This window comes from Rhinopithecus roxellana, chromosome 11 (assembly GCF_007565055.1).
Source record: "Rhinopithecus roxellana isolate Shanxi Qingling chromosome 11, ASM756505v1, whole genome shotgun sequence".
In the NCBI taxonomy this organism is placed as follows: Eukaryota; Metazoa; Chordata; class Mammalia; order Primates; family Cercopithecidae; genus Rhinopithecus; species Rhinopithecus roxellana.
In genome coordinates, this window is record NC_044559.1 from 62895661 (window position 1) to 62910253 (window position 14593).

The following is a 14593-nucleotide window of genomic DNA, read 5'->3' on the forward strand; positions in this document are numbered from 1 at the left end:
GTCTATTAGAATTTATTCAATCATTTCCTATTAGTGTTGATTTAGGTTATTTCCAGTTTTCCACTGTCATAACTAATGCTTAAATAAACATATTGCAAATAAACCATTGTCTGCATCCTTGATTATTTCTGTAAGCCAGATTCCTAGATGTAAGTTATTTAGTTAGAAAACATGCTTAAAAAAACACTTGATACATATTGCCAACTTACTATGCAAACAAGATGTGAAAATTTTTACTTCTACCAATCATTTTAATCCCTGATTAGAATTTAGTCATTCAAAAAAAACAAGATGCCAATTTGATAGGTTAAAAATTACATTTCATTATAGTTTTGAATTTGTATACTTTTTGTTTACTCATAAGACAGAACATGATTTTAAATATAAATGCACATACATAAACATACATATGTACACATTTTGATTACTCATGAGGCAAAACATGTTCATATATATTTGTGTGTGTGTATTTTTTCCCATTTGTTTTGGCGTTTCCATTAAACAGGATGTTAAAAGAAAAAGAAATAGATTGAGTCTATTTTTCTGCTAGAGAGAGGGGCCTCATGCTTCTTGTTGATTTGCAAATGCCCTTCTCCTCTTTGTAAGTATAAGAAATATCAACTTCTTTATTTATTGTGGTAATATACATAACATAAAAGTGATGATTTTAACCATATTTAAATGTGCAGTTCTGTGGCATTAAGTACATTCACACTGTTGAGCACCCATCACCATCATCCATCTCCAGAACTTTTTACTTTCCCAAACTAAAACTCTGACCCACTAGACATTCACTCTCCATTGCCCCCTTCTCCCAGCCCTTGGCAACCACCATTCTATTTTCTGTCTCTATGAAGCTGACTGCTCTAGATTTCTCATATAAGTGGAATTATGTAATTTTTTTTTTGTGATAGGCTTATTTCACTTTGCATAATGACTTTATGTTTTATCCATATTGCAGCACATCAGAATTTCCTTCCCTTTTAAGGCTAAATAATAGTCCATTGTATGTTTATACCACATTTTATTTATCTACTCATCTATCCATGGACACTGGCATTGCTTCTACCTTTTGGCTGTTGTGAATAAAGCTGCTATGAACATTGGTGTACAAATGTCAGTTCAAGTCCCTACTTTCACTTCTTTTGGATAGATACACATCCAGATGTGGAATTGCGGATCATATGACAATTCTATATTTCATTTTTAAAGAAATTGCTATATCATTTTCCATAGTAGCTACATCATTTTACATTCCCACCAGCACTGCACAAGGGAATCCAATATCTCCACATCCTTGCCAACATTTATCTTCTGTTTGCTTTTTGGTTTGCTTTTAAATAATAGCTATCCTAAAAGCTGTGAAGTGGTATCCTGTGGTTCCTTTAAAAAAAAAAATCAAATAAAACCTGACTGTGTGCTCTAATTTCCAGGAAGTCATATGGGAAATCCAGTGGCCGTCATCCAGGGGCTCTTCCCACATCCTAGAATCATATTAGGACTTGGTACCTGAAAATCAAAGGAATAGCCTTCAACCCCAGTGCCACCCACCACAACGGCCTCTGATACACTAATAGTGGTTCTTTGCTTTCACGGAACATATATAGACTTGGAATGGGGAGGGTTCTGGCTCTACAGGTGGTCTTGCTAACTTTTTGAGGAACTGCCACCGAGCAGGACCCCCCAATTTTATATCTTTATCCCAACCTTGTCCCACTTATTTTAGTTATAAAAAATTCTACCAGCTGGCTTTAAAATACTCTGCATAATTGTTGTCTTCTGTTAATTTTCAAGTTATTATTTAAAACATATAGATTATAAAAAATTAGCATATTCCTTTAAACGCAGGTCTTGGTTTTAATACATTTTAACATTTTGCCTTATAAAAACTCTTGCACAGGGGTAAAAAGAGAAATGTGCAAACATATTTATTGCAATGTTGCAGTAGTAAAAATTTGGAGCAACCTAATGTCTATCAATGGGGAAATGGACAAATAAACTGATATATTCATAAAATGGAAGAGTATACAGTAGTAAAAATCAATGGAATATATCTATGTATATTGACATGGAAAAATACTAAAAATACAACACTGGGGAATAAAGTTCTAAATACATATAATATGCTATAAAATTAAAAACACACCGAACATTACCATAATTTATGGATACATACATATGATGTCAAAGTAGGAAAATATGGTGGTGTTACTACAATTAAAAAGGCATGTAAGCTGGGCACAACGGCTCACATCTGTAATCCTAGCACTTTGGGAGGTTGAGGCAAGAAGATCACTTGACAGGAGGAGTTTGAGTCTTACTTGGGCAACATAGTAGTAACTCATCAGTACAAAAAAAAAAAAAAAAAAATTAGCCAGATGTAGGGGTGTGTGCCTGTAGTCCCAGCTATTTGGGAGGCTGAGGCAGGAGGATCCCTTGAGCCCAGAAAGTTGAGGATGCTGTGAACCATGGTCAGGTCACTATATTCCAGCTTAGGTGACAGAGCAAGACACTGTCTCTAAAAACAACAACAACAAAAAAAACCCCAAAAACATATGAATAATAAAAAACAAAAAATAAAATAGATGGACTTTAGCTCTATCTGTATCATTTTTAACTCTTAAAAAATTGAGCCAAAATTTTAACTTCTGTTGTTTTCTCTACCTTAAGGACACACTTTTATTATAAAGTGTTGTATATGTATTTTTCTTAACTGGTCTGTAATCTTTTAGTTTTGTTTTCTAAGAGCTTTAAAATATAATCAAGTAGACTTGTTTCTTTATGATTTCTTTTGTTAATTTATAGAACTTCTTTTGCAACCTAGAAATAGGTTAAATATTTATCTATATTTTCTTCTATATGGTTTTTGGGGAGGCATGTATTATACATTTGTTTATATTTATCCCTTAATTCATCTGGAAATTATAGTAATGTATGGTAGAATCAAGTTTGATTTTTTGCTAAACCTAATACCTTGCCAATTTTCCTCAAATTATTTGTTAAATAATTATTGCTTTTGTATTGATTGGTTTTGTATTGATTCAGTCATCACATTAAGGGGCTATATCTTATAGTTATTATTTCCATTGATTTGTATCAATTCCTGAATCAACAGTAAACTGCTTATTTATCTAATTTTATCATATGTCGTAACAGCAGATAAAAGTGCCATTTTGCAGGAAGGTACTTACTACCTTCTTGCTCAAATTTGTTAGTTATTTTTACCTGTTAATTTGTTTCCAGATGGACTTAAAATTATTTTTTTCAGGTTAACGAAATCCCACTGTGATTTTGTGCAACCTATAAATTAATCAGGGGATAATGGAAAAAATTCACAATATTTGCTATTTCCCTCTAGGGACATGGTATATCCTCCCTTATTCAAATGTTTCAAAGTATCATTCCATAAAATTTTGGAAATATTTCCTTGCATAAATTCTGGATCCTAAAGATAGTCCTTTGTTGATTATAAATCATGCTACTATAAAGACACAGGTACATGTACATTTATTGCAGCACTATTCACAATAGCAAAGATTTGGAACCAACCCAAATGTTCATCAATGATAGACTGGATTAAGAAAATGTGGCAAATATACACTATGGAATACTATGCAGCCATAAAAAAGGATAAGTTCATGTCCTTTGCAGGGACATGGATGAAGCTGGAAACCATCATTCTCAGAAACTATCACAAGGACAGAAAACTAAACACCTCATGTTCTCACTCATAGGGAGGAACTGAACAATGAAAGAACACTTGGACACAGGGCAGGGAGCATCACATACTGGGGGGCCTGCCAGGGGGTCGGTGGTTAGGGGAGGGAAAGCATTGGGAGAAATGCCTAATGTGGATGATGAGTTGATGGGTGCAGCAAACCAACATGGCACATGTATACCTATGTAACAAATCTCTATGTTGTGCACATGTACCCTAGAACTTAAAGTATAATAAAAGAAAAAAAATAAAAGATAGTCCTTTGTATTCTGTTTTTTGTTAACAACATTATATATAAGATATATTTGCTTTGATTATTTTGGCATATAGAAGAGTTATTAACCTTTGAATGTTTGTAATTCAGCCACTCTATTTCTCATCAATCTAAAAGTTGGTGCACTTGAGTTTTCTAGGAGTATAATCATATTCACACAATTTGTAACCACTTTGTCTTCTGTTTCCCAACATTCACACCTCTTAAATATTTTCCATGCCTTAATGCATACCCTAGAAATTTTAGAACATTGATGTAAGAATCTTTGACTTCTCCCTAATTTAAAATAGATGGTGCTAGTGATTTATTCTTAATTGTAATGTTTGTTATAGTTTTAAAATAGAAGTCCTTATTCCTTTAAGGTAGTATCCCCTGTTTCTGAATTTATCATAATGTTTTAGCAGCAATGTATATTAAAGTTTGTCAAATTTAACTTTTAACAAATTTCAGCAGATTTGTCAACAAATTTCAGCATCTATTGAAATGATTATAAAGTTTTTATTGTTTCAAGTATTAACATTTCTTAGTATTAATAGTTAAAATGGTTTATTTAGTGAGTGGGTTTCCTGATTTTAGGCACATAATTAATGGGTTTCCTGCTTCTAGGCAAATTCTTGTAGTTCTTTCCTGTAATATAGAGCTAATTGCTTAGAGTGCTGTTCAGCCATGATGGTGAACATCTCAGTTTTTCAATTAGGTGACACTTGCCAATTTTTTTTTTTCTCCACAATGGTCTCTGTATCACTAACATTCAGTTTTCTGACAGTCTTTTGGTTCACAGAAAATAGTTTATTTTCCAAAGGACAAACAAACATGGCTTATTGTAATGGTTAAAATATACGGTGCAAGTTTGAGGTTGGCAACTGTCTTGCACAAGTGGGTGCAACTAACCCTAGGCCTAACTCTTGCCACCTTTAGAGCAATTCAATTTAAAAAGTATCGAAAAAATAAGAATGTCAGTCAATAATCCTGCCTGCATGTCATTGGTAGGTGATAAAATCACAATAACAGAATACACTGCTACAGTAGCTATATTGATTGTTTGCACAAGGACAGTACCATTCCCCACCTCTCTCCCATGCTAGCACACACATGTGCATACACAACACACCAACTACACAGAGATGGCCCATTTTAAGTACTGTATTTCTAATGGTAGAGCAACTCTCCCGCCTTCCCCCCACCTCTTCCAAAATATAATGAGATGTAATATAAAGTGAGGACTTTCTGAAATCACCTAATGACTTTGAATAGAAACCACATAAAGTAAATATAGATACTGTTGTAATTATTGCCTCTGTTAAGGACGAGGTTAGTACATTTTTGCTCTATGGGATAATTCTGTGTCAGCAAGATTTTCCTTTGGCACTTACTAATGTTAGAATAAAAAAAGTTAATTAGTTAAATTCATTCATTCATTCTTCGGATCAACAAATATTTACTGAGTAACTCCTATATGCCAGGTCCCGCTTTTTTGGCTATTGCAGTTTTGGCAGCAAGTAGATATTGAACAAGTAAGTACACATGGGATAAGTATCACAAGAGTGGGGAGACTAGATCAGCTGGGGGAGAACACAGTGCCATGAAAAGTCTGTGAAAGAGCACAGTCACAAACCATAGACAGCATTTATTCATTCAAGAGTAAGACTTTTTGAAGAGGCCAACCTTACAGTAGCACTTAAGTACAGTCACCAGTGAGCTCTACAAATACTGAAGTGGCTTCCTAGCTAGATCTAAAGCTACCTATGGATGCAGTGATGGCTATCAAAGGGGATTATTTTCCTAAGTCATATTTTACTATTATAATAGTAATAATAATGACTAGCATTTATGGAGTGTTTTCTCTACATAGGACACAATGGTTACACTTTGCATGTACATACTATAACCCTCAGAATAATCCTACAGTAGGTAAAATTGTATCCACATTGCATAGACGAGGGCCCTGCGGCTTAGAGACAAAGAAATTGGACCAAGATCATACATCTAGTAAGTGGCAGATTCAGGATGTCACCGACCCCACCAGGAACTGAACTCTTTAACATGAAGGCCAGGGACAGGAAATGAATCTGCATACTTAGCCAAACACTTAGGAGCGTGAAGTAACTCACCCCTAGTTTTTGCAGTGTTTCGGAGATTCACTAATCTTCAGCAGAATCCAATTCAAGCGTGCAATTCTTTGCATTCAGCACAAATGGTTACTAAGAGAAAAGACAACGTTCTTGCAGAGAATGCTTCTATTTTATACTATCAATACTCCTGATAATGACCTTTCCTAGTGTCTTTCCAGGACTACATTAGAGCAAACCACCTTTTCCCCAAGTAAGTTGTCTACTTACTCACTGTAGCTGGAAAAGAGAAAGTGGCCCAGAACTGGTCACCAGGAGACACTGCTATTCTGTCTCATGGTTTTGAAGCAACCTAGAGCTTTTAAGCTTCTGGGTTTAACCATGTTTTACTATCAATCTACTAACGCTCATGCTTTGCTATCAATCCACTAACTCTCCTTATCATCAATTCTCCTGTGTCCTATGTGAATATAGAGGAAATTGGCCTTCACAGAGGCCTCAGAGGCACCAGGTTAAACTCTTCCTCTCCTCTCCTCTCTCGTCCTCCCCTCTTTATGATCAACATCATCATTGTTACTATTTATTAAGTACTTACTGTGTGTCCAGCATTCTCTTAAGGTTTTATGTAAACATAAGCCTCACAACAATCTTATGAGGTAGTTATCATTAACTCATTTTGCCGATGATAAAGGAAGCTAAGTGAGATTGTTCAACTGCACAAGGTCACACAATGAGGAGCAAACTTCAGATTAAAGCACAGATCTAACTGCAGATGATGTGTTCTTACTGCAAAGTTACAGGCTTGCCTTAAGGGATTTACAACGTGCCATAGGATCAAGGAACAATGGACCAGATGTGTGGATCAAAGATAAGACCATATTTACATAAAGTGATAGGTTTAAGATTTAGAGGTTCTCCTTGGACCCCTGAGTGTCTACAGACAGATGTGTGGGGGGAGGGGTTGAACCTAAAGCAGGGGTCAGTAAACATTTTCTTAAAGGACCACATAGTAACTATTTTAGATTTTGCAGGCCATATGGTCTCTGTCAAAAACACTTACCTCTATTGTTGTAGTGCAAAACAGTCACAGGTAATACACAAATGAATGGGTGAGGCTGTGTTCCAATAAAACTTTATTTACAAAAACAAGCAGCTGGTGAGCAGGCATTAAATGGCATGCAAATCCTATGTGCTCATATGCATAGTTGTCTTTGTTGTTATTTTTAGGAGAACCATAGCTTTCTATAGCTTCTTAAACAGATTCAATATCCAAGATGGTTAAGAACTGGTCTAAATGGTTTCCAAACCTCTCTAAGCTTAGATATTCCACAGGGTTCCATAATTCATCTAGCCTTTTACAACCCCTTAGAGATTCGTTCTCCTTAGCAGGCTCTTTTGTGGGATTCTGCTGTGAACTGTTGAGTGGACAACAATTACTGTCTATTGAGAAGGAAACATGAATCATATTATCATTCAACCTTCCTTGGTTTACCTGGTCAGATGATACTGGCTAAAACACAAATATATTCCAGACTGAAATACAGCAGTTTGGTCCTGCATCAGATCATCTGATGTTTGCTGAGGCTTTTTTCTCCTGCCAGAGACCTCTTTCTCTGTTCTGCTGAGCTTTCTGCACAGTAAGAACTTACTTGTGCTGACCACACTAATATGCAGTTTGGATTCTGAAGTCAGCCAGGTCGACCCAGGTATGGTGTGGAGGGGAGGGATATTGCTGGATGTATTTGACTGAGGCTTCTCTGTATTTGTTCAGGGATCTTTTCTCCCCAAAGGAAACATTTCTCTTAGGATTCCCTAGCTCCACGAATTAGAGCATTTTATTCACTGCCTGTGACCTTGTCAACATGTGTCAACATGTACCTCTACTCTGCCTCCCACTCCAGGGGTCTTGTCTTCTCCTAAGTAGAATCTCTGGGTGGGGATTGCTGATTATATTCCATTGTGCCCACTAGAGAGCCTGGTACCAGGCTTTGCACCCATGTGACAAGAAAAGTAAAGAATTGGTGTAAAGAAACCATACAAGTCATATTTTAGTTTATTAGCACTGAGATCCCTGAAAGCTATGGCCAGTTTTAAATTCTTGCATCATTTTCAAAAATCAACATAAGGGTTGTCCAATCAACTTGAATAACAAACAGGATCATCCCTCTGGGATGGCTTTCAGCTTTAAATTTTAAGAACAGCCACAACAAAACCCTGATATATTAAAACCTGGAAGCACAAATACTATGAATGATAAGGTGATTGCATTCATATTCCAGCTTTTTCTGAGAATGTAGGCATAGGAGAAGAGGCAGGAAAAAGAAATAGAAGGGGAGGAAGAAATGGCAGAAACTGGAAGAAAAGAAGAGAGCAAAACAAGGGGAACAAAGAAACAAAGAGGAATCAGATGGAAAGTGAGTCTGTACTGTAACCAGCTACTGCTGGGTTGAAATTCAGTGTCATTAGCATGCAGCTATTTCTCACAGCAAGTACCCCCCAAAGAAGGAAATAAACCAGCAAATGAAAGTAACAGGAGTATAAATCACTTAGCCAGTACTTATGGAGACTTTATCCCATATTAGACTCCTGTATATATCACATCAGGATTAGTGTTAACTCTCTGAAATGAAACATCAATAAGAAGACCACATGGGGCGGACTGTACCCCCAACTAATATTTCAGTTCAGTTTTAATTATCATGTTCATCTGGCAGCAGCATGGTGCCTGTAAATAGAAACGGGTCATGAGGGGCTTGGGCTCTTGTCCTGGAATATCATTACATGACCTTGGTTGGCCAAGTTCTGTGCCTTGGTTTCCTCATTTGTAAAATGTAAATAAGAATTCTCTGCTCTGCTTATTTCACAGAGGTGTTAGAAGGATGAAAAGTGAAAATACACACACACACACACACACACACACAAAGAGACACACTTGGATGAGTAAAAAATGCCAGAAAAATGTAAAATTGACCCTGTTCTCTTCAGTTAACAAGGTAGTGGGTAGGCGGGGGGTGGGGACCATGGCATTTTGCACAGAAGTCTTGGTGACTCAATGAAGTGTCTTCCTCCCCCCACCCTCCCCCAGTAATATCTGGTCTGGGATTATTGCTGCTTTCTCAATGTTTTTAGACATACTTTTCTCCTTCAGAAATGCCAAAGGTGAAAAATACTATTTCACTGCTATAATTTGTCACCCTTGCTGCCTGAGCAAGACGTGCATAGACAGTTTAGTAATTAAGCTTTTCAACACTGCATCATAAAGTTTTATTCTGGCAAAGGCTATATTTATCAGCTAACAAGTATTAAATCACCCCACTGCTCACGCCGTTTCTCACTTGAATACGCTCCTTTCAAAACAGAACAGCTTTCCTTGGCTGGCTTGATTAATAAAAGTTCTTGTTTGGAAATACTGTGATGATGTGTGGCCCCGTGGGGCTAGCATACATACACCTTGGTCACTGTTCTACCTGGTGCTGACTCCGATCTCCCAGGGGAGTTTGATATCGTAGCCCTGTGTCTCTCAGAGGATCCTGGCCAGCTGAATTTTATGGCCCTCTGGGATGGCTTCCAGGAGGAGATATTTCTACCATTTCATTTCTAATGGGGAAGAAGTGAAAGAAAATCTAAATGTAAAATAAGTTTTCAAAATAATGAAAATAGCAAAGTAACAATGATCTACATATTAAGTAGGGTTTTTCCTCATATTGCCATAGTCTTATAAAAACATGAAGAATTAGAAAGAATAGATATTAAAAGTCATTAGTAATGGCTTAGAGGAGTACCCTCTTCAAGCAACCCATCCCAGCTTTACAAATCCTTTCCCCCCCCCTCCTTTGGAGGACATAAATTCATAAAATAAATATAGCATTGTTTTTAAAGGCTCAGGGTGCTTTCAGTCAAATGGCTCTAGAATTATATTTGTTAAAAACAAAATAGTTAATTTGAATGAACTTTCTACCATATTTTAAGGGTAAATATGGTAGAATATGGAAAAGGAAAATGTGGTACATACATACCATGGAATATTATGCACCCATAAAAAAGAATGAGATCATGTCCTTGGCAGGAACATGGGTGGAGCTGGAGGCCATTATCTTTAGCAAACTAATGTGGGAACATAAAACCAAATACCACATGTTCTCACTTACAAAAGGGAGCTAAATGATAAGAACATATGGACACACAGAGGGGACAACAGAAAGTGGGGCCTACCTGAGAGTACAGGGTGGGAGGGAGGAGAGGATCAGGAAAAATAACAAATGGGTATTAGGCTTAACTCCTGGGTGACAAAATAATCTGTACAACAAATCCCTGTGACACAAGTTTACCTATATAACAAACCTATATATGTATCCCTACATTTAAAATTTTGAAAATATAAATAAAGACAAACGTTAGTCAAATATGGGCCAAAATAACAAAAAGTCACTCTTTTTCATCATTTCTTAGAGGCTACAAATTTCCTTCTTCCTCTCCCTGCTTTCAAAATAAGTGACATTAATCACATGTTGGCATTTAAGTTTTTCACCAATTTATTGCTAAGAGGAAACATACAATAATATGCTATATGGTCATAAAACCCACTTTGCAGCCATAGAAGCAAGTTCTGCCTGTGCCTGTGTATGTATATGTATGACAGTGGACATGTAAGTGTGAAACTTTAAACACTATAAGAGTAAGAAGTCTTTTGTTGAACTTTTGTTAGTTTGAGAGGCTGCAATAATTTTTCCCCTTTCAAAACGCTGGAATAGAACTCATTATTTTGCTTTCCAAATTAGCAACAGGTAGCTGGTTTGGAAGGCTGGAGATTGATTTCTCTCCAGCTAGCAAGTCATGGGGTCAGGTCACTGAAGCATGTGGGTGATATGCTGAACCACCAACTTGGCAAATATTGAACTATTTTAAGTGCATCTATTTTATGGTTCAGTAAATTTTTTGTTGTGTTAAATTCATTAAACTTGACACAGTCTAAATGCCACAGCACATACTGCAGAGCCCATAAAGTACCAGCACCAGCCATAAAAGATAGCAAAAGGTAAGGATCGATATATTTTCTCTCTCAGTTTCTATTTAATTTTTATCTTTCATATTAGGACTGGGATTTGTTTTAAAGTTAAAAAGTACTGTGTGGCTGGGAAAATCAACTGGAATCTTATTATTTTCTGAAAATCTGAAGGAAGGTCTCTTTGTCAGTCAAGTTGCCCTCCATGCTAAGATGATGACATATATGACCTACAATTCAGGATCACTTAATAACTTGGGGGATAAATGAGAAATAAGAATTATACTCTGTTACCCACATTTTGGAAAAATCTTGTTTCGTATAATTTGCAAAAATATTGATTCAAGGACACATCTGAAGACTTAAGATGGGGCCTTGATAATGTGATTATTCTTTATTCAGAATTGAAATTTTCATAAGGATAATCAAGTTTTTGGCACATAAACTGTTATCGTGATTTAATGTAATTTTTTTGAGAGAGTCGTTTGTTATTTTTTAAGTACCACTTTTCCTCCAACAAGGAGTAGCTATAGCAATTCAGAAAAGTAGGGAAGGTGCAAGGTGTGAGGAATTTCCATTCTAGCATGGGTTGTAACTATCAAAATTACAAAATTGATTTTATACTCCACATGAAAAATGACAATAAGTGAAGAACAATTTTCCAGTAATTTTTCTTAACAAAATAGAAAACAAAATAATCAATAACAGAAAATTGTGAAAATAAAAACCCAGTGTACATGTAGAGAATAAGGATATAAGCACTAAATATAATTCTTTAAAGCTTCCAGAACACATAGGGCAGAAGTGATGCAGCCATCAAAGTTGGACTGAGTAAATCCATCTCCTCCACATGCAAGGAAAGGTTTGTGATGCAGAGTCATTTGGCCAGGACAGTTGGCAGCAGCATTTGTAACCTGGAAAAGTAAAAAGAAGACTGCAATTGACATTCTGCGCTCTATTGTGCTGTCATGGCAACACCCACCTGGAAAAGGCTAGTCTACCTGGAGAAATCAAGATTTCTCACAAGAAGCACCAGAAAAAACAAACAAACAAACAAAAAATGCACACACAAGAAATAAAAAACAAACCAAGACTCACTAAACTCTCCTGAACCCCAGTTCAAGTGTTTATATTTATATTCATAAATGTTTAAATTTCCAGTTATTAGATAAGATAATCAGAAGTGGGTTGAACTTCAAAATTAGTAGGGCCTATGGTCTGAATGTTTATCTCCCTCAAATTCATATGTTGAAGTCCTAACCCGAGGTGATGGTATTAGAAGGTGGGGCATTTGGGGAGGTGATTAGGTCATGGGCAAAGTCCTCATGAATGGAATTAGTGCTCCTTATCAAACAGGCCCAAGGAAGCTTGTTGGTCCTTTCCACCATGTGAGGACACAGCCAGAGGTGCCATCTATGAGAAAGGGGGCTCTCACCAGACACTGGATCTGCCAGTGCCTTGATCTTGCACCTCCCAGACCTCAGAACTGTGAGAAAGCCATTTCTGTTTATTAGCCACCCAGTCTATGGTATTTTGCTACAGTGGCCCAAATTGACCAAGACATCCTTCTTCAGTTTCTCTCCACCACTTCTCACCCCATGGTTCTTTCTTCCTCACATATTTCCTGGGTGCTGTTCTGGCCCAGGCCCCACGCTGAGCACTGGAGCAGGAGAATTTTAAAATTTCACAACCTTGTCCTTAAGGAACTTTCAGTCCTGAGAGGAAGACTGACCCCAAAGCAGTCTTTTTTAACAGCTTTTTATTTTCATATCTGAATGTATGAAAAAAGGCACAGAGATTGTTTTCTGGAGAAAATATTCTCAAAATTTGGATGGATGATGGCTAATAAGCATTTGCAGTAAGGAGAATGAGTGGGAGGTGAATGTAGTTATGTTGGACACTGAGATGACTTGCCCACTGAAGCACCAAAAACCCTCTAAAAAACCAGAATATGAAAACTTGTTGTAATGGCCATCTCGCTTGGGACTGCTTCACTGTACAACTTTAGGGGGCTCCCTTCACATGGATGACAATATGACAGTTCTGGTCTCTCCTATACATTGTTTTCATGGACAGTAATAGAGTAAGGCCCATGAGGATTTACTTATTTGAAAATCAGGAAAAAAAATCAAGAAATATAATAAATGCTATTTAAATTACGGTGCTGAGATCTTTGTTCTAGATAGGCTGAGTCGTATATTCCCTTACAGTTTTTTTTTTCTTCTAGAGATAGGGTCTTGCTCTGTTGTCTAGGCTGAAGTGCTGTGGCATGATCATAGCTCACTGTACTCTTGAACTCCTGGGCCAAGAGATTCTCCTGCCTTAGCTTCCTGGTAGCTAGGACTGTAAATGCACACCACCACGCCTGGCTAATTAAAAAAAATTTTTTTAGAGATGGGGTCTCACTATGTTGTCCAGGGTGGTCTTCAACTCCTGGTCTCAAGCTATTCTCCTGTCTTGGCTCCCCAAAGTGTTGAGATTATAGGCATAAGCCACCATGCCTTGCTTACAGAGCCTACAGTTTTCTTAAAGGAGAAAAACTTTGCCATAGATATTTTTTATGTATATGTTATATTTGCTTTTTAAATAGGGATGGTACTATTATTTCCCTGTTGAACCTCTAAAGACATGGGCCTCTGTAGACCTGTGTCAATCAGATATAAACATGAAATATTAAGAGCATCCTCTCACTTTTCTGGCGGTCTCTTACAGCAACATCATTTATCATAAACATAACTGATAATCTTGAAATCAGCAGACAAGATCTTTGAGTGGCTAAAATAGGCAGTACATAGTGCAGTCACTGAAGTGCAGACTTGGTTATTCAATTAGAGCTTTTAACCTGCTTTAGATAGAATTTTATCAAGTTGGATTATTTAATTTGTCAGTAAAACACTATAGGAGGAAGAAAATGGCTAGGATCCTAGATATTAGTGATTTCAGAATGTGATAACCCATAGTCTAATAGCAAGGGATATGTATTAGTTCATTCTCACACTGCCATTAAGAATTTCCCTGAGACTGGGTAATTTATAAAGAGAAGAGGTTTAATTGACTCACAGTTCCAAATGGCTGAGGAGGCCTCGAGAAACTTATAATCATGGCATAAGAGGAAGCAGGCACGTCTTACATGGCGGCAGGCAAGAGAGAGAGCGTGTGAAGAAGGAACTGTCAAACACTTATAAAATTGCCAGATCTCATGAAAACTCACTCACTATCATGAGAACAGAATGGGGGAAACTGCCGACATGATGCAATCACCTCCCACCAGGTCCCTCCCTCAACACATGTGGATTATGGGGATTACAGTTCAAGATGAGATTCGGATGGGGCCACAGAGTGAAACCATGTTGGGATGCTATATAAAAACTCAAAACCCAGACAAGACTGGAAAGAATCCTGGCAGTCTGGGTCAATTTAATGGAGGGGCAAATAACTTTCTGGCTCCTAATAGGAGCTGAGGGCATCAGTTATTAGCTGTCTTACAATCATTAATGTTCACCATGATGGCCCCAGCTTTCAAGAAGCAA

General features: G+C 37.0%; 1 protein-coding gene across 2 annotated transcripts in view; it reads right to left on the bottom strand.

The window, feature by feature from the left end:
- Positions 1–316: 316 nt before the first annotated feature.
- Positions 317–14593, bottom strand: part of RNLS (renalase, FAD dependent amine oxidase) — a 306853-nt gene continuing 292576 nt past the window's right edge. The window contains exon 7 of one of the 2 annotated variants that reach the window (XM_010379623.2): positions 317–1509. In XM_010379623.2, coding sequence (XP_010377925.1) covers positions 1438–1509 — 72 coding nt within the window. In that variant the 3' untranslated portion in view covers positions 317–1437. Of the gene's footprint in view, positions 1510–11431; positions 11978–14593 lie in introns of those variants that run through there. The other variant, XM_010379622.2, reaches the window with a different exon arrangement.